We start from the raw sequence: 25,217 nt of genomic DNA on the forward strand, positions 1-25,217 counted from the left end.
ATAAACATTGTAAAAATGTAAATATTACCTGTAAATTGATTAAATTTAAACTTTAATTTTGACAACATAGGTACATATTTTAGGGTAGAGAGATAAAGGCTGGTTAAAATGTATTTTTTATTGGTTTGAGGTGGATGTGGACATATAAAAACAATCACAACCACTTGACTGGCCACACTTCATTAGGCGTACAAAAAGATTTTTTTAATACTCTTCATCATCATCACCTTTTAGATTCTAAACACACACGCACTCACATGCCAACCACCATATCGTTCATTCATATTTTTAAATGGTTATAAAAAATTTTAAACAAATTTTCATTTAAAACAATAATAAACAAATAGCAAAATGCTAGCGGAATGCTTCAGTATTTTTATTATGGACCAAAAAAATAACCACCAAAATTTCACAGAAAACAATTCATGCGAAAGTACTCTTCTCATCTCAACTAAATACATGTACACCCTCTTACCAACACTAGTACATATTGCATACCATCGACGACAAAAAAAGTTTAGTTATAATTTGGCAAAATATTACTTTAATGTAAAATAATTGAAAACTTACCAGCATAAACTAACATTGAAAAGAAAGGGGTTAAATTTCTAAAATTTACTTCACCAATAGCATTTTAGGTCATTATATTAACCTGGTGATGACATTGGAGGCAAATACTTACCACGCTCGGTTACAAGTAGGGAGTTAGGTAAGCACTTACTGTTTTTTTATGTTCAATAATTTCGAAATTAATCACGTGAATAAATTTGCATTTAGTAAATAAATTTCATTCGTTTCGCTTCCACGAAATAGAAAATTTCGAAAGTACTATTTCTTTAGATTCTCATTCCCTCAGGTCCCTAAATGTTAAAATATACATTTCAACGTTCAATATCGTAAACAATTCATAAAGTACCATTTGTAAAACTTACAAAATGTACAAAAATCTCTCTCAATAAATTCTCATTTAATTATAGAGAATCCAAAAGGTACCATTTGAAGAATGGAAAAGTACCAAAGAGTTCCACTTATAGATTATTATTCAGTCAGGACCATGCATGTTCCAAGTTATGTTTCTAATCCCCATTATCTCAATGTCTGGTTATATTTTATCGTAAGGTTAAATTGACAGTTTTCATACAAAAATTATTTTAACTGGCCGAATATCTACCGGTTAAACGATAACCGGAGTTGGTGTTAACGGGGGTAAGTTGAATATTTTATAAAATTCAAAAAGTACCATTTGGGAGATAAGAAGTACTGACAAGTTCTCTCTTAAAGAATCTTATTCAAAAAGGACCGTGTATGTTAAATAATCATGTGTTTTGGATTCATATTATAGAACATACAAATAGTTTCATTTGAAGAAAGAAAATGTAACAAAAGTGGAATTTTTTTAAAGTACCTACTACAAAAATTCACATAGGAATATACTTTTTCGAGAATTAAATTCACTAAATATTCGGTATTTAATTCTATATATCACAGATAAAACTCAAACGATTCAAATCTGCATTCAGTTGTTCCACAAAAATTGTGCTTTCAAAAAGTACCAAACAATTAACCGGAATTTGGTCCTATATAGGGCTAAGTGCCCGAATTCCAAAATAATAAAATAAATAATAATAAATAATATAGCATATTTTATGTGAGTAAATTAACTTTTCTCAAATTTAATAAAAACTGACTCAATAAGTTTAAATGTCCCGTTTTCCCCCTTTTTGTTACACATTTTCACTTTTGTTACACATTTTCACCCCTTAAAAGTACGAATTTCAAAAAAGTTCCAAACACCTGCTTATTTTAAGAGTAGATACTAGTGCTGTTAAAGTATTGAGTAGTGGGTATCGAGTATTTGTCCTATTTTTTGGGTACTCAATACTAAAAAGTAGTTACTCAATACTTTCAGGCTTGTATATGGATTTAACTTCTTTAAATTTAAGGGCTATGATGTGAACAAATACAGCTCTACAACTAATACAGATCATATCATTATTAGAAATGCAACTCTTAGCAATATCAAATCAATGTAAAAATAATTTAAAAACTGCAATAATAGTTAAAAAGTTACAAATATTTATTGACGCAATCTAAAAAAAATAAAATGTCTCAAAAGAGGTGTGATGTCTGGTCTAACTTTACTTAAAAAAAGAAAAATTCCTCGTTTTTTATTTAAAATAAAACCGTTAAAAGTATCGAGTAGTATTGAGTACCCAAACGAAAAGTATTGAGTAGTATTGTGTAATAAAAAGTAGTAGTATATTACAGCATTAGTAGATACAGGTGCATTTAAAATTTTTCTTGTATCACTAATATTGTTTAAATAATTGAGAAAACCTGTTTTACCCGTTGTTACCCTTTTCACCCTTAAATGTACAAGTTTCCAAAAATCCCTCATTAGTGGGATTTTATGATTCTTGGTTCAGCCCTTTGGACTGTGCGATGATGAATCAGTCCTCTTTTATATATATATATAGATTTGTAAGTCATTACTAGACTCTCTCTAAGTAATGCAGACGGTATATAATATGTAGTCATTACCATGTTTTTGCTGGGATGTTATATTGACAGAACAAACGGACAAAAGGTTATTGGCATTATCTCATAATCATAGTAATATGTCAATATTTTTAAAAGAATTTACTATAGGATAATTTTTTAAAATTTCAAACAAAAAATTTACATTTTGAAAGAAATTCGTTTACTTTTTACTGAAATTTTAAAAATCATCATTAGCAAATTTCAACTTAATGGGAAATTTGTTTGTCACTGACTGTATGTTAAATAGAATATAAATAATCAAGTCTTCCCATTTGATAGCGTTTGCGCGGATATTAATTCACTTCTGGAGTAAAGTAAAAATAGTACTGTTCCAACTTTAAACATACAATTGGAATCACATTGTCCATTTGGCTCTTGTGGCAATCGGTCTATACTCAATTTTGTTCCTGTTGCTCTCATTTTAATTTATTTAAAATCGTACGTAAAGTAACGCATACGGACGTTTGCATAGTGTGCACTCAGTGATTGATTCCGTTAAATACGTTTAAATTGAATGTGCATTCATTTATATTTTGTAACGGCCAGTTTATTTATGAAAGAAATAATTAAGTTTTTTTGTGGAATTTAAAGAAATAAAACGTAATTAATAACGAAATTCGAAAAATTTTTGAGAAATATTGAAATAAAAATAAAGTAAAAGCCGAATATTTTCGAGAACGAATTAAAATAAAGTGCAAATATTGTTTAGAATATTTGAAAAAAAGTGACGAGTTTTAATTTATTTAAAAATATATAATTTTCTATATAAATTCTTATTAAAATGGACCAAAGTTTAGATACGGAACACTCTGGTAAGTTTAAGAAAAATTTAATATTATTATGTAATTAGCTAATTTAAATATTTTGGTTTAATAATGTCAAATTCAATAATAATTAAGTATTTAACATAGTGGAAAATTTAAATTAAAAATATTTGAAGAATATGGAGCACAAATTGTTAAAAGAAAACGACCCAAGGAATATCATTATAGAATTACATATATAATTGGGGATTATGTAATACAATTATAATAAGTGTAAACCTTAACTTTTATAAAAACGTTAAATTTTTTATTGAATTTAATATTTATAACCGTAATAAATATTAGTAAACTTTTGAAATTGCGAAAACTGCATTCATTGTTTTAGTATCTACTCGTACTAGACACCCAAAATCAAAAACACATATACATACATACATATAAGATACAACTTTTGACGTTAACGGATTATCAGCGGGTGCAATAAATAAAATATTTTGACTTGTAGTTTAGTGTTAGTAATTAAATTATACTGTAGTGGGGTATTATGGATTTGTGCTGGTGTTTGTAATGGTCCCACCTTTAAGTATATCAATCGGACTGAGAATGACTTTCTGAGTCCGTCTTTGGAAGTATTCAAAAACAGCATAGGGTATCAATCAACATTATATTAAAATTGATTTAAGATTAACTAATCTAATTATTAAGTGGCTTTTAATCGTCAACTTAAAAATCCATTCTTAGACTCTGAAAAACTTAAATTTTTTACAATTAATGGATGATTCCGAAAAGATTTGTACAGTTATGCAATTACTTAATACAAAACTAAAATAATACATATTTAAAAATAAATTTGAACTGAAATTTTTATTTTTTTTTATTGATTCCTATTAACGGGTTTATTTTATGACTATCTGTCTTATAATATTATTTGTCTTTTGGCCACATTATTGTAACTAAATCAGCGTGTAAATAATAAGAATTGTAATTGTAAAAATCAGACCAGTTAATTTATTTATTTATTAAAAAAAAAAAATAAACTGCGATGTAAATTTAATTTTCTTTTTAATAAAATTCGGCTATTCAACTCGATAAGGGTATTTACAAAATTTTTGTTTGGGGATTTTTCGGTTAGTATTTCTATTAATAACTTAACACACAAATGCATTTGTTAAATTATAATGTCATTTTTATTAATGTTCTTAATTTATTCCAAAAAGTTAAATATATGGTATGTAGCTGAAATTTCACCATAAATGTAATGTGTTGATTTTTATTTTAGCTGGAAAATACTTTTATACAATTTTTGAAAATTTCAAATCGGCCCAATGCATTCTACATAGAGTATAAAAAATACGTAGAAAAAGTATGTCTCGTTTTCCTATGCTTTAAAAAAGCTTCCGCGACAAAAGTTATCGATACATATTTACTCTAAACAAAAATTTAAAATTTTTTTAATACAAAATGGAAAATCTATATACATATGTATATAATCTGACTGACTGATTCGTCACCCAAACGGCTGAACCTAGAATCATGAAATTTTGACGTAATTTTAAATGCACCTGTATCTACTCTTAAAATACCCAGCAGTTCGACGAGACACTCCCGAACTGACCACTTAACCTACCACTCGTGGTGGCCCCTAGCCACCTGACTACCCAGGTGACCGACCATTTTAACATGGGCTTGTCCTACGAGGAAGTCAATCGTCACTCTACACCCTACAAAGAGACAGTAAAGAGACGATTGCCTCTGCTCTCGCTTACAAAGGGGACACTAAAGTGACGATTGTCTTTCGGAAGTAAAAAAAAACTTTTAAGAGTATAATCTCTAAGTTACTTGAGGACAGTAAAAAGACGACTGTCTCCGCTCCCGCTTACAAAGAGGACACTAAAGTGACGACTGTCTTCATTCTCGATTACAAAGGGTACATTCGTGACGAATGACCCAAAACATACGAATTACGATCATCCAGGTGGTTAACTATTAGTGGAAATTACTGTCTTTTTCGTATGAATTGACTCTTTGTCGAACTGCTGGGTAAGCAGATGGGTTTCTGGTACTTTTTTTAAAATTCGAACTTTTAAGGAGTGAAAAATGTGTAACAAAACTGATTTTGGTACCTTTTTTGGTTCTTTATAACTTTTTAACTAATAAACGTAATACAATTTTTTAAATATTTTGAATATATCTTTCAAAATTATGAGACATCTGTTTCGTACTTTTTTAAAATGCAGTCGTTCTTGATTGACGTATACCTATTAAATCTGTAATATTTATTGAAACAAAACATTTGCTATTTCACTGGAAAAAAAGTACCAAAAATATATACATAACAAGTTAGAGTGCTATATTCGGCTATGCCGAATCTTAAATACTCTCCACCAGCAAAGCTACTTTTTATTAAAACCCATTTAACTATCTCATTTTTTAGATAACGTATTGAGGGTACTAACATTTATGCATATGTCAAACTAATTTTAATTAGGTCGAGAAAATTGTATATTAATAGGCCAGTTTGAAAACATTTTAATATAATGATTTATCTGTACACAGAACATACTCATTTTGAATTTTATCCGGATACAATAATTTAATTACGAATTAAGTGGTATTAAGTGATTTTTAGAAGTATACCTACTAAGACAACCTATGAACCGATCCGGAAAAAAATTCCGTAGAATGATTTATATATACAAAATACACAGTTATGTCGAATATTATCCCGATAACTTTGATTGTGCATTTAAGTAATTTTCGGAAATGGTCCTTATATGGGAGTTGTGACCAATTATGGACCAATAAGGAAAAAATTTCGTATAATGATTTATATACCAAAAAAAAATTCAAGTCGAATTTTACTACACTAGATTTATTAATTAATGAAATATGTGCGTTTAGGTGATTTTCGGAAGTGGACTTTATATGTATAAGAGCTATGACCTTACACAAAACATATTTGTGTCGAATTTTATCAAGATATCATTATTTGATAATGATATATGTGCGTTTAAGTGATTTTTTTAAAGTAGACCTTATATAAGAGCTATTACCATATATGGACCAATGCGGAAAAAATTTGGTAGATCACAAAACATATTCAAGTCGTACTTTATCCCGATAGCTTTATTATTCAAAGAAATATATGCGTTTAACTGATTTTCGTAAGTGGACCCTCTATGGGAGCCTATCGGGAAAAAATTTCGTAGAGTGATTCATATAAAGAAAAAACATATTTGTGTCGAATTTTATCAAGATAACTTTATTTGACAATTAAATATGGGCGTTTAAGTGATTTTCGGAAGTGGGACTTATATGGGAGCTATGACCAATAATGGACCGATCCGGGAAAAAAAGTGGTAGAATGATGTATATGTACATAAAATATATTCAAGTCGAATTTTATCCTTATAGTTTTAGAATTTAATGAAATATATGCGTTTAAGTGATTTTCGGAAGTGGACTTTATATGGGATCTATGAGCCTATCCGGAAAAAAAAGCTGGTGGAATAATTTGATTTGTGTTGAATTTTATCCCGATAGCTTTATAATTCAATGAAATATATGCGTTTCAGTGATTTTCGGAAGTGGACTTTATATGGGAACTATGTATGTCTAATCATAAAGTGATTCATATTTAGACTAAACATATTTGTGTCGAATTTTATCAAGATAGCTTATTTGACAATAAATTATGAGCTTTTAAATGATTTTCGGAAGTGGGCCTTATATGGGAGCTATGACCAATAATGGACCGATCCGTAAAAAATTTGGTGGAATGATTTGAATATACACAAAACATATTCAACTCGAATTTTATCACAAAAGCATTATTCATCAATGAAATATGTGAGTTTAGGTGATTTTCGGAAGTAGACCTTATATGAGAGCCATGACCAATTGTGGACCGACTGAGATCTACGTTAACAGTATGATTTCTGTTCATATTATATTTGTATGTACAAAATTTTGTGTTGATACCGATATATTTGAGGGAGTTATTAACGATAAACTAATTTCCGGGAATATATACCTTTGTATGGGGACTATGTGAAATATTCGATCGATTGTAAAGATCTTGAACATAATTGATCACTGGCTTAAAAAAATAATGTGTGGTAAATTTCATCGAAATATCTTTGGTAGTTTCTGAGAAAACTTCAAAAGAATTATGAAAAAAACGTAATTTTTTTCGAGGTAGTCTGAAATATTTACTCATAACTTTTTACGTTATGAACGGATTTTGCTGATTTTCAATACCAAACTGCTTAGGATAATAATAAATATTTTGGGTGAATTCGGTTGATTTCTTTTGCTTAGTTTTACACAGACAGACAGAAAGACGGGCAGACGGACATAGCAAAATCGACTCAGAATTTTATAAAGACACAGAATATATATACTTTGTTGTCTTAGATGAATATTTCCTTGTGTTACACACGGAACGACAAACTTATATATACCCTCTATCACCACTGATGGTGGTGGAGGGTATAAAAATACATAACGTACACGCAGAGAAAAAACATGTTTCGGCATGGTTAGGACAATATTCTATGTTTTTTGTAACAGTATTTTGTTGTCATAACCAAACAATTGTTATTTTTATTGAACTTCATCAATATTTTAGTTACATTTATATGTTTATGACAATTATAAATTTGAGAATGGTTCTCTGAAAAATAATTATTTTTACAACAAATAAATAATGATAACTAAGTAAACATATTATATTATTTAGAACCATTAAACTTTCAATTAACCATAAAATGATAGGTTTTTACATGTTTACCCATATAATGTTTAAGATTAAAGCAAAACGCGTTTACTATTAAAAATATTTTGGTATCACCATTTTTATATCAGTTCTGCATATAATGGTTGGAATTTGTTTAAATAGGTAATTTTTTATTGGTTTAAATGCCAACTTTTTACTAATTTCCTGATTGTCTGAAATTGTAAATCTCCACATTATATATGTACATAATATAGGTTTAACATTTCTTAACATTTGTTTAACAGTCTTAGGTCTGTTTTTATATTTCAAAAACACATTCTTGTTCTGCGCGGATCCGCCTTTCAGGTATTTCAATTTTCGCTTATTTTGTCTCACTGTGTTATCTATCCAAAATTTTTAAAAATTTGTACCAAAAACCGTTTAACCGAGACATAAAAACCAGATAACCCGGTTAACCGAAAACCAATGTTTTAAAAAAACCGGTTTGCGAAAAACCGAAATATATAATAAAAACCAGGTTTTCGGTTAACCGGTTTATAAACACTATTTGTAGCCCTCAGTCCAAAAAACGAATTTTGGATTATGTCAGTCTTGTAATAAATGAGCGATATGAAAAACTCTGTCTTGAAATACATACATTCATAATTGCCCAAAAAGAGTAAGTTTTAGCCGTAAATGAGCAGATCAAGAATTTGAACTTTAACAAAGTCTTTGAAAAAACTATATTAAACAGTGTCGTATTCTACTACCTTTGTTGGCTTAACATCATCCATTTTTTGATAAACGCCTATTTTTTCGGATGTCTAAGATATTCAAAACGTTAAAGATATCTAGAATTTTGAACCATCTAACAAATGTGATAAAATATACATTATTAGTCAACATTTTACTATAATACAATACATAAGTTTAGTTGTTGTAAGCATTAATTCTTTAACGATAAAAAACTAAAAATTATCACATTCTTATGGCCAAACTATTATTGGTGTGATGATTCATACTTAAATTCGGGGAAACTCCATAAAATACCAAGCTAGAGGTGTTATAAAGCACGTTAAATAAACTTAATATTGTTTTGTCTTTTTTTACAAAATTATTTAAATATGTGTGTGTAGACTCTACATTATAGAGACTCTCTAATATTTTACGCAAATAATAAAATATGTACATAAAATCAAGATCAAGCTAATGAAATAAATAAGTTCGTTTGCAACTACTACCAGATACTCGAACTCTTAATTTATTTTATATTGTTTACGATGGAACAACAACAGCAACGTTTAGTCAAAGACCTTTAAATCATTATATGTGTATTTTTGTGTAAATGTGCAAAATAAAAATAATTTGGTAAGATATAAGGCTTTGCGATGGTAATAATCTTTAATACATTAATAGTACTCCAGAGGTAAAAAAGAAGGGCCCAGTTAAAACTGAGGTTTTATTGTTGTTTTCTGAAGGTCTAACTCTCGAACATAACGGTCTAATACATATTTATCAGAAAAGTTGTTTGATAAATACCTGAGAGAATGAGCGTCTACCAGAAAGTAACTAGAAAATCTTCCGAATTAAACCTTCAAGAAACTATTATTGAGACCTTTCGAACCTTTTATAAGGCCTTTAAAGTGAAGGCCTTTTTATTTTACTACTGATTCTTGTCCAAGATACCCACACATACCAGCACTTGCAAACATACAGTATTTTTTACTTAGCCAGTTTTGGTTCTGGTGCGTTTTGAATCTTAATCAGTTTCTTTGACGACATTTTTACGTACATGTTTTTTGTAGCTGTTGTTGTTTTTGTTCTTACTTATTTGTTTATCTTATTTACAATGTGCCATTTGGTGTATAAATTTCCCGTCGCTTTTGCCAAACGTCACCAACAGAACTGGTTTATTTGCTAAGACGTTAAGAAGTCTTTGCAATTTAACGAAAATTTTTTTATTACTCCTACCAGGGGCGCTGATATAACAGTTACAAATACACTTATTGAGAGTCAACAAATTCAGATGCTGTAATACAAAGTACATATGCACTTACATACACACATTGTATATACTCTAGGTCTAAATTGTACTTTATGTGATAAATATAGACATAGTTTAATTCTTTCATATTTTAGAAAGCACGACACTGATATTTATGTGTAAATAAATGTTGCTTCCAGGCATGGAAATGGGGTCTTTATTTAACATGGGAAATTTTTTCCGTAATCACCTCAATCTTACAGATTTTTTAGAGATCAAGATTTTTAAGGGTAATATTTTAGAACTTTCTTCCGCTGAGAATCTAATATTTTTAAATATTTTAAGTGTCCTATAATCTCCTACATAGCGCCCAGCACCGATGTGCCTTATTGATCTTATTCTTTATGTGGTGTCTTCATTTTAATTTCCGGTCAAGGATTATACTTAAGTACTTAACTCTGTATGACACACATTGGAAGGCTATACACAATCATCGGACTTGACCGATCGTATTCTAGTCTTGGCCAAGCGGAACATTAGAGCAATGACCAGTAGGAATCTGTTGTTACACGGATGGCTCTAAATTGGAGGACAAATTGGGCCTGGAAATTTAACACTGAAGCCCGACCAATAACAGAATGCGTAAAAAAATTGGAGCCCACAGTACTTAACATATTAACCGACAGTCTGAAGGCAATTAGAGCGATATCAGGGGATAAAGTAAAATCTAAGCTCGTATTGGATTGTAAGCAAGCTCTAACAAAATGTACTAGCTTTAAAGGGAAGAGAGTTCGAGATAGCTAATCTGACGAACGCACAACCATTTGTCGCAACGAAGGCAGAATTAAAAATAGGAATGAGAAAACCCGTAAGGCCTCTTGGAATAATGAAACGGCGGTTAGAACCGCAAGGATCTGAAAGGGCTGACAGTAACGAGAGCAAGACGAGAAACTTCCTCAAAATGAGCAAGTCTGAGGTTAGGATTTCAGCTCCAGCTATACAAAATTGGACATGCGGATTCAGACGAATGAAGAGCATGTAGAAAGGACAGTGAAACTCGTGCGTAATTTCTTTGCTATTGTCAGGCTTTCGCCGAAATTAGATTCGAATATCTTGGAGTGATATTATTGCGGATAAAACATACCTCACGAACACTGATTGAAAATTCTTAGGAATTACGTCCCGGCAACAGAGTTTCTGAACATCAGACTATAGTACTTTCAGTGAATACTATAGTATATATGGGCAATTTTGTGTCAAGTGATCCATGTTTTAAAATCGATGTCTATGGAATTTGGACCAAAAGTTATTATTGAACAGAGTTAGAGGGAGTTAAAGTTGGACATTTTGGTCAAACAGGGATTTTTTCAAATGGGTGTAACTTTTCACCTATTGGCCCTAGCATTTTTTTTGGAAACAGTGAAGAGCTATCTGAACTCTTTTGGACAATTTTTCATAGGATCAATAGGTGAAAAATTACACTCATTTGAATAAAACCCTGTATGACCAAAATTTCCAACTTTGACCCTCTCTAAATCCGGTAGTTCTTGCCCGATAGAGCCTTAAATATGTTTCTGCCTACTATCCAATAGTACTAACCTTGATGCAAATTTCATACAAATAGATTTTTTGTGTTGGGTCACTTGACACGAAATTGCCCATACATACTATATGTTTTTATCAACAAACATTTTCCACGAAAAGGAGCGCACAACAGGTCTGATAGTGGCTTATTGGTATTTCTTCGGATTTGATGTAGATACATCCTCCTATCAATCTAACGTAAAACCTAACTATATATTTTAAGTATTAGTTTAATCTTAATGTATTTAAAATTAAGTGCCATATTTATCCTTGCATTTTAAATATGGCGATAACATTTATTGCTCGTTTTTCCACTAAATGGTTCACAAATCATATTGTATCCCATTCAGGTGGAAATTCTTCTTAAAGAATCGGATCAGTAAGGTGTCCATATTGGCTTAGAATGTCTCCGAACGACCACGACCACATGATGGGTAATGAATGCATTGCAAGTCTTCACATTTCTCTAATAGCGTTTGGTAGTTCGTAGTCTAGCAATCACCAGGGTATTAATTTTAATGGTCCCTTTATATCACATAGAAACTCTAATCAGTCGTGAGTTAGGAAAACCTTACAATTTCATTGCCAGATAATAAATTTATCTGAGAAAAAATTTCAGATTGTTCTATGGCAAAAGTTGCAAGATCTTTTTTAAGCAGCATGTGTTCTTTTAACGCACCGTGTTGCCAATAGAAAACTTTTATCTGACAATGATTCCAATGTCAGATGCATAAAATTCTGACAATAAAAATTGCCAGACAATTATCTGGAAATGGCAACGTAATGTGCTTAAACGGTTGTTATATGTCTGACAACATTATTGTTTTACAATATACTGACAAAACGTTGCAAGACAAAAATGAAAATTCACATAGTTGTTAGACATTTTCTGAATATTTTTCTACCAACGTTATACGATCTGACAATCGTGTATACATAACGTAAGTCGCGCCATTGCTGAATGTACGATTGTAACAACTTTTCCATCCCCGCCTTATTTTTTAATATATATTTTTGTTGTTATTAGTGGCTTTATATTTTTCATGCTCTTCTTCAGATTGTTTAGTCATTGGCATTGATAGTATAGATGGTTAATCCGTTCGTACGTTCATCCGTCCGACTGCTTCTTTTACTTTAGTTAATACTTTGTCAGTCTGTCCGTTATTGTTTGCTTGACTTTGTTGATTTTCTTGCTGAGTGACTGTTTGCAATAACTTTGCATTTGTGTGTGAGTGTATCTGTGTAATTGTTTGAATGTGTGCAAACGACCTTGAGATTCTTACTGCTTCCAACTAAAACTTTAACCATATTACTACTACTAAACCAATAAAGCTACTACTGCTTCTGCTGATGAACTACTTCTGACTACAACTACCAACTGAATCTGAAACTGATTTAACAAATAACACAAACAAATTTATACGAACGTAAAAATACCAAAAAAAAAAAAAAACAAACAAAATAAAGGAAAAAATCTCAACTTGTTGAAAAATTATGCTAATTTATGTAACTTTTGTTATTTGAAGAATAACAAATAAAAAAAATCATAAAAATGCTTGTCTTTTAGTTTAATATCACATGTTTTAGATGGGAATTTGAAACAAAAAAATGTTCTTTTTCGTAGACTTATCAACAGGTGTCCATTTAATATTTGAAATGAGATGAAATTAAATTGGATCATTAACTTAATTGATTAGAAAGACAGACAGGCAGACTAACACTCAAACACACACACACACAGACAGACATTTTTGAAATTACGTTCTATTTTAAGATATCAACGGCAACAGCAGGTCAAATCATTAAATTTTTATTAAAAGACGTTCAAATTAATGAAAATGTAAAAAAAATATGTTGTCAATATAAAACCAAAGAGGGAGCTACACGAAGGTAATCATTTCATTTATCATCACTGTACTCATTTCTATGACACTATTTCCATCACTATATTTTTTACGAAATTTTTTATTTGAATATCCTCGTTTAATAACCTAGTTTCCTACTCTTAATCCCATTATCGAACATTCAATAACAGTTGCTATTGTTTCATTTTGGGGAATTTCCTTCTTATCTAATTGTAGAGTAATGATTTCTAAATTATATTAAAGAGTGTGGCGCCATTAAATACACAAAGAAATCAACATTCGTCAACCAGCGATCGCTATATATTTTTTTCTAACAACAGGATTAAAATTGTAATAATTTTACACTCAAGTTGAATATTTACTACGATTGCTGGTTGCTCTCCCCGGGGGCATATTACCTCATATTACACAATACCTTAAGTCTGCCGGGACTAAAACTGGTGATGATCAAATGTATCCACGGTCTTATCTTGGAATGATTTGACATAGGATCGAACCAGTGAACCATATAATCTGGAATCACGGAAATCGGTAGCCCACAAGGCAGAGTTCCGGACTTTGTTTTGTCCCGGTTATTGGAGAGGTACTTTTGGGGTGCACGTGGTGGCTGTGGTTTAAACCTGAACTCGCGGGAAGAGAATATGGTCTGGTTGTGCAATAGTCAATGTTGTCCGGAATTTCTCCCAGAACATGATTATGGTAGAGTGACCTGTCTGAGTTATATGCCACAAACCGGTCGTCTTGAGTAAAGCTAAGAGGCATCACAGTCTAAAGAGGCAATAGATTCTATCCACCGTTTCATTATGCGAAGGGGCCTTATGGGATTCTCTCACCCATATTTTTAATTATGCCCTCGTTGCGTCGAATGGTTTGGCGTTTGTAAGGTTAACTACTTCGAGCTTCCTTCTCTTTAAAGCTAGTACATTCGCTCTTTCGCTGCCGACTACTTCCGAGTGTATTTTTTAACAATCCGATGCGATTTTATATATAACTTTATCATCTGATGTCGCCCAAATTGTCTTCTGGCTATTGGTAATGATGTTAACTTCTATTAGCGCCAAATTTATTCTAATCCTATTTAAGCATCCTGTTATTTTTTCTGGATATTCAAAACACCCAATTACGAGCTATCCATGTAGCAAAGAATTCCTACGGGTATTTGCTCTAATGTTCCGCTTAACCAAGAACTTCCAAACGTGGGATATCACATTCACCACGGAACCAACAAATATCTCGCTCAACACGGGAAATCACACTCACCACGGAACCATTCACCACACAACACACGATACTCGTACACAACTTAAAGAATCGTCATTAAAATTGAATCAACCAATAATTTCAAAATATTAATCACACACACTTACCATTAATTGAACTTTTTTAAGCATAACAATTGCACCAAGGTTTTATTTTATCTGCAGCTTGGACAGACTCAAATATGTATACTAAACAGTGATCATTTCCTAAAATGTTTTCAATAACATAAGGACCTTTAAATCTCATCAATAACTTTCTTTATTGACCGGTAGATGCAGTTCGGCCTTAATCAATGCCAAATCACCCTCGCGACTTTTCACAATATTCCTTAATTCATCCAAAGGAATGTCTTCTTCATCATCAAATAATTACTAGGAGTAAAAAGCAATCGTTATGGTGTTTGTCATGTAATCTTGTGCTCAATACCCTATTGAATAGCCAATACATGTTGATCCCAATCTAGATCGTTCAAGACTGTTGGTTTGTCAACTATAGTAAGCTACCAGACGTTTTAAACCCATAGAATATTTCTATATTAAAACATCAACTAGTCCAGTTTGACAGGTATCCGCATGTAGTTCATGCTCTTGATCTGAACCATAAATAACCAAAACCGTGTTTTCAGACATTCTTCCTTTCAATTCATGAAACGCATTTTCTTCATATTCACCCCATGCAAACCACTGTTTTTATTAAAAGTTACGCGGGAAACTTTTGATGTCGCTTAGTTTTGTGGCGATCTTTCATGCCTTTTATGCGATTTCTTACAATTCTTTGAAAAATGGCCAAAAGGTTATATTGATTTTAGTTTTTCCAGTTCATTACGACTCCGTTCGATTCGGTCTGAAGAACCATATTTACTATTTAAAAATATTTGTCGATTACGTTGCTGGTCCATTATGTACAAATTAGTCATTATTTCACTTAGAAGTTCCTGTAAGGTTTTGCATTGAGGTATGTAACCAGCAACGGCATTTATCAACTGTTTATTCTTTAAGCCCGAAACGATATAGTTTCGGGCTCACCAGAGCTAACACGCCATAGAAATATTTTTCGATACTTTCATTTGGCTCCCTTATACGGCACATTCATTTTAAATAAATATCTGATTCGTCATTTACACAAGGAAAAGCTACTTTTAATAAATCTTTAAATCCTCCCATGACAAATATTCTTCTCGGATAGGTGAAAGACGAGGTGGCGAGCATAAAATATTATTATCCCATTTAAAAATGTGTTTAACTCGTTTTACATTTGCAATCCAATCACTTGATGATATTGAGTTAATATGAGATGGATTAAAAACGGAAATTAATTTTTAACTTTTCTCAATGCCACACAATAGTATACCTGATGAAGTTGGAATAACTGAAACATTTACATTTGGAACATCTTCCACAGTTGCGGATTCAGTTGAAAAATCAGACCTGGGATAAATGCATTAAATGTGTTAATGCATTAACAATTTTTTCTACATTAAAAAAAATTAATGTTAATGCAAGTTTATTGCATTAACATTAACATGGGTACATTTAATGCATTAAATTTTCATTAACATTAAATATTTTTAAATTTAATGCATTAATTTTACATTAACATTAAATATTTGTGAAATTAATGCATTAATTTTGCATTAACATTAAATATTTTTGAATTTAATGCATTAATTTTTCATTAACATTAAATAATAAATAATAAAATTAATGCATTAATTTTCCATTAACATTAATGTATAAAATAATTTATAAAAATAAGAATACAGCGCTAAAGACCTCGGTCTAACTAAATTCAAGTAAAATTGAATGTGTTAAAGTCCTTTCTAATAAGTCCTATACTCGATAATACATATTAGAAGAATAGTATCACTTCCCAGATATTCCTTTTTTAGTTTATTTTGTTAAAGTCCTTTCGAATAAGTCCTATACATGATAATACTTATTCGAAGAATAGTATCACTTCCCAGATATTCCTTTTTTAGTTTATTTTGTCTGTGGAATCTTATATAAATATCATATTTAAAACACACAAGTTTGAATGGAATATAGGAGTTATTAGAAAAGACTTTAACCTATTTAATTTTAGTTGTATTTAGTTAGATCGAGGTCTTTTGTGCTGTATTTTTATTTACGTTTATCAATTTTTATATATATTAATGTTAATGGAATATTAATGCATTAATTTTATTGCTTATTTAATGTTAATGTAAAATTAATGCACTAAATTCAGATATATTTAATGTTAATGCAAAATTAATGCATTAATTTCAAAAATATTTAATGTTAATGTAAAATTAATGCATTAAATTCAAAAATATTTAATGTTAATGGAAATTTAATGCATTAAATTTTACAAATTTAATGTTAATGCAATATTTTTTACATTAAATTATTTTTTTTTTTAATTTAATGTTAATGCAAAATTAATGGAAATCGCCCAGGTCTGGAAAAATATCCCACTTCTGATTTTTTGTATTAAGGTGTTGAAACTAATCTTACACAATTGTCTAGACTCTAGAGCGTATGTCTAATAAGGAATTAGTTAGTGGTACTAACCCTAGTCGATATTAGAAGTTCTTTGGAAAAATATTGATTTTTACATTTGTGTAAAAACCATTCCAAATAGCACGATAAAATAACATTTTTATGGAGCTTTGATTAAGAAAATAGACTAATAAACACATCAGTGAATGTAAAGCCGGTTTTAACCGACCAGTTACTTTTTGGTCATCGTCGAACAAAAATTAGTAGTTATTCACCCATTAGTAGTTATTCATCTAATGTTACTTGCCATTTACCGGGTACGAAAAGATTTTGCTGGAATCTTAATAGATATTCCTTAAGATAATAAATATGGTCCAAGTTTTGTAATTAAAACTTCATAACTGATAATAAATTTAAAGTTAAACAGATAATGAGCATATTGACTTTCAGTAAAGACAAGAAAATTACAGCCACCAAAAAAGATGATTTTTTTAATGAACAGATCTAATATCCCCATACATTCATACAAGAATATACGAACAGATTGGCATGGAAAAATATTTATATAGATGAAATGGTTAAAAATTACATTGTTCAAATAAAATTTTTATTGATGTTTTCTTTTTGAATTGTTGTTCTTTTTTTTTAATATAGAAATTTATTGGTTTTTAAATGAAAACCAAACACGCCAAAGAAACCTATAAATAACATTTTGAAAATCGATAATATCAGCGTTTATTTTTATACGATTATTGTCCTTTGTACTCTTCCATCATACCAAAATGGTATTTAGTAAATATTTATATGTACATCGACTTAAGAAGCAAAATATTTATAAAAGAAATACAAAATACTTGTAATATTTATCTATGTAGTATTAAGTTGTCGTTAATTAGCTTTTAGATAAACTGATTTTTGTAATTTAGAAAGTAACATGATTTTGTTATATAAGTATTAAGAAAATAGATGCCAATTATGTAAATTTTTCATTACAATTACATTGGAATTGATTATAACATCAGTTTTACCAATTGCAATTAATTGTAGTTTAAGTTTTACCAATTACAAATATCTTTGTAATTGAGCAATAACCAATTACTTGTAGTTGAAGTTTTGCTAATTATTCTTGTTAGTTATGAAGTAATTGCGAAGTGGTAAAAATGGAACATTCTTCCTACCGTAAGACATAGATCTTTGTACAGTATAAACGGAGACTTAGGATTTACTTGATGGATCCGTAATTTAAACAATTATTTTGTACTTCGTTTTAAAAATTCTGTACATATCCGTGCCAAGACAAGAATTCAGAAATAGTCGATAGGTCTTCATTTTGAAAAATGAAATACAAGTCAAATATTATTACGATAAGACTCGTGTAATAGTAGATTAAAACTTAGGCATTTATCGAACTTGGATTAGAAATGCTTACATAAAGCCAATGTATATATAATTTATTAAAATTAATTTCTGATTTATTAATAAAATAAAATTACATAATTAAATTCTTGCAAATGTTTGTTTAAGAAATTTCAAATACTTAGTATGTTTGTATGTACATGTATGTATGTATGTATGTATGTATGTAAATAATAAGTATTTTTTATTATATTTGATTTGTTTATGTTTTCATTATTGTTGTTGTAAACAGTATTGTTAAAATATTTAACACTTTCTCTAGGGTTTATCGATTTAAATATATTTATTTAGTTGTTTATTTATCTTTTCTATCTGCATATTCTCGTGCCCGTCTTACACGCCTGGAATAATAAACTCTTTTTATTTTTTTTATATCTTGTATTTATTTAGCTTCTTTTTCCCATTTTATGGAGTAAAAGAATTGTATATTTACATGTAAATGCACATTAGACTTGCCCTTAAATTATATGAAATTTACCGAAATTAACAGAATGTTGTAAAATTTTATTTGAAAAAGTATTTTTTAGAAAAATCCTTTTTAAAAATTACATTTATTTCAAACATTTTATGTCAATTTTAAAACTTTTAATCGATTTCCGATCCCGGTTCTTATCCAAAGACTTATCCAAAGAATATATATTGTTTTAAGGACAGATCTAATGTACATGCGGGTACAGACGTACGGAAACCTAAGTACAATAGCCAAACAATAAAGTAAAAGTACATACATACATACATATAAATATGTACATAAACAAACATACCAAAGTTTTCAATGTTTTTCCAATACGACCTTCACAAAATTTACTTGTAATCAAAATATTTCTATTTTAAAGACATTGTTGTTATTGTTAAAATTACCACATAACTTCATGTCCACCCTCTCTCTTTCTTTAACTGGCCCACATACTTAGGCATACAGAAAACTTTCGATAGATGTTTAGATAGATTTATTTAATAGTGAGTTAAGAATATAATCAGATACATACAAATAGAAATACACACATATGTGTTTATTTGTATATGTGTATATGATTTTTTACCATAAAAATGTAAACACACACATGTACTAGATATTCATTTAATTTACGAAATGGAAAAAAGTAGTCGTGTCCACCACAGCAGCTAGATTTTTATATCCTTTCTAAAAAATCTATTATCAAGAAAGAGATAATATGAAGACTTCTTCAAAAGATATTTTAAGTAAGTTTTTATACCCTAGATCATTTTAGTCGGAATATATTGGGTTTGTGATAATGTAACGCATAGTGATATTGGCTCCACACCCACCTTAAAGTATAGCAATCGGCTAATAATAATTTTCTGAATCGATTTAGCTATGTACGCCCGCCTGTCCGTCCATGTAAACTTTGTAATCAAACTACAGTTCTCAATTTTCAAGACAATTTGATAAAATTTGGTACAAATTTTTACCCATGGACGAAGCCCATTGAAAATGGTAAAAAACGGTTCATTATTTAACCTAGACCCCATACAACAATTCATTTATAGACAATAGCATTACGATGAAATTCTGCATAAATAACTTTGATGTTGCATTAATCCCTCTATGAAAACTTTTAAGGATAGGTCCATATTTCCCCTTCACCTCATATAACCTTCGTTCCATTAAATCACTTTTTTGTCAACAAATTGTTAAAACATTTTGGAATTAAGTTGAAAACGGCTTAAATACTTTATTCTTGAAAATAATCCAATATTTTAACATACAAACTGGTGTAGGGTATCATATGTTCGGCCATGACCGACAATAGATTCTCACTTGTTTTTAATATAATTGAACCAATGATTTTTCATCAAATGTTTCCCAAAATTGATCTCAATCCTAGCAATTTCAAATAAAAATAGCTAGAACAGGTGACAATTCCAAAACAATTCCACAGAAGCAGTTCCGCAGGTGAAAAAAAAAACAAAAGAATCATTAGCCTCAACGCCAAAATAGAACGAGTACAGGCAATAATCATGCGTTTTAGAACTAGTTGCCAGACTACATACCATAGTTTTTCCTGGGTAGCAATTTTATTAACATAATTTTGTTCCTTAATTAAAAGAAACGACTTATTATCTAAAATTTGAAAATATTATAATTTTGCTGTAAAAAGGTGAATTTTGCGTAATAGGTTAATTGAAACAAATTAACTGATTTATTTATTATTTTCAATTTGGAAATTTTCAATTATTTGAAAAAATTAATCTATTACCTTAACAACGGTTAATCGATTGAATGCCCTAAAAGATATACATAGGTAATATGTTTATTAAAAGAATAGGCATCCTTTCATTCGATATACATAAATTGTATTTGATGAGAATCATGTGTTCGAGATATTTCAAAAGACAATTATTAAGCTCTTTTTATAATATTTAGATATTGGAATACAATAATTTAAATTAAATGCATGAAATTCATTGTTCAGGGAAATCACAGCGACTCGTGTTGCAAACACAAAAACAGTATCATATATTTGATGTGTATAATTACTGTTTTTAAGCTAGAGTCTAGATTAGAGTTTCTAATTTACCGGACTTTTTCATTACTGGAAAATTTATAAAATTTTCCCCAGCAATAATAAAACGAGTACTTCCAAAAACTCACCTATTCAAAAGTAGCACAAAGTGAACTTTTTCACCTTTTGTGGAAGTGGAGTTTAATGACTTCCGAAGAAGCCTATTTCCCAATATTAGTTATGTCAAATTAGTTGTATTCTATAATGCCACAATTTTACTTCCAAATAACTGCCAAAAAAAAAAAAAAAAAAAAAAAACATAAAAATTACTTGAAAATAAATTCGGAAATCGTGAATTTGGAGTCAAATAAAAAGAACATCTATGCATCCTATGACAAGACTGTGTTAAAATCATCAACTCTGCAGGTCTTTTTCAGTTTTTTTATACCCACCATCAAAAAAGATGGGGATTTTATAACTCCGTTTGTAACACATCGAAATATTGGCCGTAGACCCACAAAAGGGCCTCACTACCGATGTAAAATCCAATTTACCATGTCTGGTCGCAAACCCCAATTCTTACCAATAGAGTTTCTGCACGTGTAATAGGCATTGAGACCCTTTTTAATCCGTTCCAGTATATTCTTATTCCAAGATTTGCGGTCGAGGAAGGTCCCTAGATACTTGTATCCTTCTCTATCTATACTAATTTTAAGGAGGATCGGTCCATAATGACAATTCCCCCCATACAAGGTCTCCTTCAGAAAATAACTTTAACACTCACTACTGGCTTGAAAATATGAGAGAAAACGAGTATAGCGATTAAATTAGACAAAATCTTTCTGCCAAATTTTATGAGGATCGGTTCATAACTGACCCTATCCCCCATATAAGGCCCCCTTCAGAAAATTACTTTAATGCCTACTGTCTTTAAAATACGAGTACATCGATGAAATTCGACATAACTAAGTTTATTACAAGCCAAAATGCCTCTACCAAATGTTATGAGTTTCGGTTCATAATTGATCCTAACCCCCATATACGGTCCCCATCAGAAAATTACTTTAACGCTCACAAATAGGTTAATAATTTGCAGTGTAGTGGTGAAAATTATCAATTTATTTTATAACAACAAAAATTTTCTACAAATTTTTATTAAGATCCCGAGATGGTGTCTATATTAATTTCGAATAGTAAAATTCAGCATATATTAAATAAATGAGAAGACCTTCAAAAATCTATTTTAATTTTACGTCCAAAAAATTTATGGTGGGTATATAAGATTCGGCATGGACGAATACAACACTCTTACTTGTTAATTTTAAGCTACTTCACAGAATTTCATTTCGATCGAAAGGGTATTCAATCAGGCATTTTGCTTTTTAGAAAAACAACATTTAAAATTTCTTCCGGAATAAGACCACTTATGTTTTATAGTGGAATTAACATTATAATTATTAATTTTTCTTAAAGTTTTATTCAAAACCATTACAAATACTTTTAAGCCCCGTTAACTCCACCTCCGGTTATCGTTAAAACGGTAGATATTCTTCCGGTTAAAATAATTTTATATGAAAACTGTGAATTTAACCTTACGATGAAATATTACCAGACATTGAGATAATGGGGGGTAAATAAAAATTTAAATTTATTTTTGAATTAACAAAATTAAAAGGAATTTGAAAAGGCGATCGGACTTGAAATAATTCCGAGCAGAATGTCAGACAGTTCTGTTTGAGTTACAAAATTGTTCTCGAGAAGATATTTCCCACATTTATGGTTAGAAACAATTTAAATGTAATAGTTCCTATTGGAAAACAATATGATGGAAATAAATTTCATATTGGGCCTTTCGTCTATTGAGAACGTTTTAGAAATTAAAATAAACTTTAATATTTTAGGTATTTGTACTAAAATCGATGCTAAGAATCATCAGATCTGTTACACAGATTCAATTTAAGTACAAGTTTAAGCTAATCATTTCTTTAAATTACCTGATATTTTATAATTAAAAAATAATTCCCGCATAGAAACCCAAGTCTAGATTCTATTCTTACAAAATGTTTGTATTAGATGCTCAAATGAAAATGTGAGTCTCAAATTGCTTGATTTTGCAAAACTTATTAAACAATTATGTATGTTTTCTGATTCCTATTAAGTCTCTTCAAAATTACTAATCATTTCAGACTTAAATAGATAAGTTAAGTTAAAGGCCAGATTAATGGATTTAAACGTTTATTTCATTCGTAGAATATGACATTATTTCAAATATCATGTTTTCTAAGAGATTTTCATAAATCGTGAAAAATTTTTGCAATTAAAAGTAATAATTTTTGATTTTCTCTTTAGATTTAACTGAGAATAATAACTGTTTTCCAAGAATTAAATACAAATATACTTTAGTACTTATGTATATCGTTAGTTGAAATAATATCAAGATACAAATTCAAAAGATTGTAGTAGTACTACATTCAAAATTTCAACTTACTTGATCAGTATTTTCGAACCAAGCTTTTTTTAAGGTTGATATGTACTTAGTACTTATTTATTTGTATAATATTCTGTTAATTGTTTTAATAAGCAATGAACTTACTAAATAATAAAAATATTTATAAAAATAAATTGTTTGTAGATAGTATTACACTGTACTACTATTATTATAATCCGAAAATAATTATCTGCGCTTTATAATTCATGCCTTTGGCATCAAAACTTTATAAAAATATTGACCCCAAGTTTACAAAATGGTAAATTTGAAAAACAATGTTTTAGTAGTTTGATCATCTTGATTATTTCTCTTAAGTTTTATCTAAAACGATATAAAATAGTTCTTTACTTATCTTTACATGAGGTCTCGAATTTTAAATAACCTATACTTTTCCAAGCGATTTTTAAAATAAAACTTACTCATTTTGGTGATAATTACAGATTTGTGGATTAAGAGGTGGCACTCAGTGGCCTAAACCTCTTCGGCTCTGCAGCACCGTGTTATTTTGTATTTATTTTTTTACCTATAGAACGAGTACGATACAGACTCGTTTAACATTTATTTATTGGATTTAACTTAATGAATATAGTTGGGTTTTCCCCACGAATATTATTCATTATAAAATCTAATTATACGTATTTATTATGAATAATAAAAGTATTCGTTGGGTTTTTCCATTTGCAAATACAAATGAAAAATATATATTTAATAACAAATGAGACAAAAATTATAAAAATCAGTCAACGTTTTGAAGTACTTAGAATACATACATACATATACATAGTATGTATGCATTTATGTACATACAATTAATTAAATTGAAGATAGCATTGCATCTTCGAAACCTGAATTTGAAAACAAATTTCTGGTGATTTTGAAATTACTCTAAGATCGATTTGTTTTAAATATTACAGGTTAATTTCTGAGAATTTATTTTTAAACGAAAATTCTAAGTAATTTCAAAAGAATAAATAATCATTTGTTATGTCTATACTAAATTTGTTAAAATTATTAATGCATATGAGATAATAATTATTACAACGCGGGAAAAGATCGTTGGTTTAAAGACTGATGCACGGTGAAATCTATATTTCGGAATAATATCGGTGTTGTTGCTGAAAAAGATAACAGATTGATTGATAGATTGATTAGAGGGCGCATTTAGGACAGCAACCTAAGTTAAGATCTTTTGTGCAGCCCTTTGGTTAACCATGAATTTTAAGGTTCTACACAGAGTGAAAAATATATATACAGGCCTGGTACCAAATTGACACCAAATTTTTCAATAACATCCGTTGTCAAGTATATACATACGTACGACAACACAACGTTGCGTTGTCACAATGTGCATGTTAGGAGTTTTTATCCTGCAATTAACATAATCTGCATAACTCCATCTCATTGTTGCCAAGAATGTATACAGAGCCCGGTATAAAGTCCCGTTAGTATTCTTAGATTATTTTTGTAAAGCGACCATTTGTCAGCGCTATGATTTTTTTGCCTGTCTGAGCCCTGAAATTGACTCCTAGTGGCAGAGAAATTTATATTCAACATAAGAACCACATTTTTCCCTAAGGTATCCTTTAGAAATACCAAAGAATGGTTCTGGCTCGATAAATGGACGCCTATTTGCAACACAATCTTCTCATT

General features: G+C 29.8%; 1 protein-coding gene across 1 annotated transcript in view; it reads left to right on the forward strand.

The window, feature by feature from the left end:
• Positions 1-2,909: 2,909 nt before the first annotated feature.
• LOC119603246 (embryonic polarity protein dorsal) overlaps positions 2,910-25,217 on the forward strand; it is a 59,192-nt gene continuing 36,884 nt past the window's right edge. Inside the window, exon 1 of the mRNA XM_037955228.1 lies at positions 2,910-3,353. Within this exon, the coding sequence (XP_037811156.1) occupies positions 3,323-3,353 (31 nt within the window). The 5' untranslated portion in view covers positions 2,910-3,322. The remainder of the gene's footprint in view (positions 3,354-25,217) is intronic.

The sequence above is a fragment of the Lucilia sericata genome, unplaced genomic scaffold (genome assembly GCF_015586225.1).
Source record: "Lucilia sericata isolate MDLA Ls3-8-SP2 unplaced genomic scaffold, ASM1558622v1 Contig000009F_arrow, whole genome shotgun sequence".
In the NCBI taxonomy this organism is placed as follows: Eukaryota; Metazoa; Arthropoda; class Insecta; order Diptera; family Calliphoridae; genus Lucilia; species Lucilia sericata.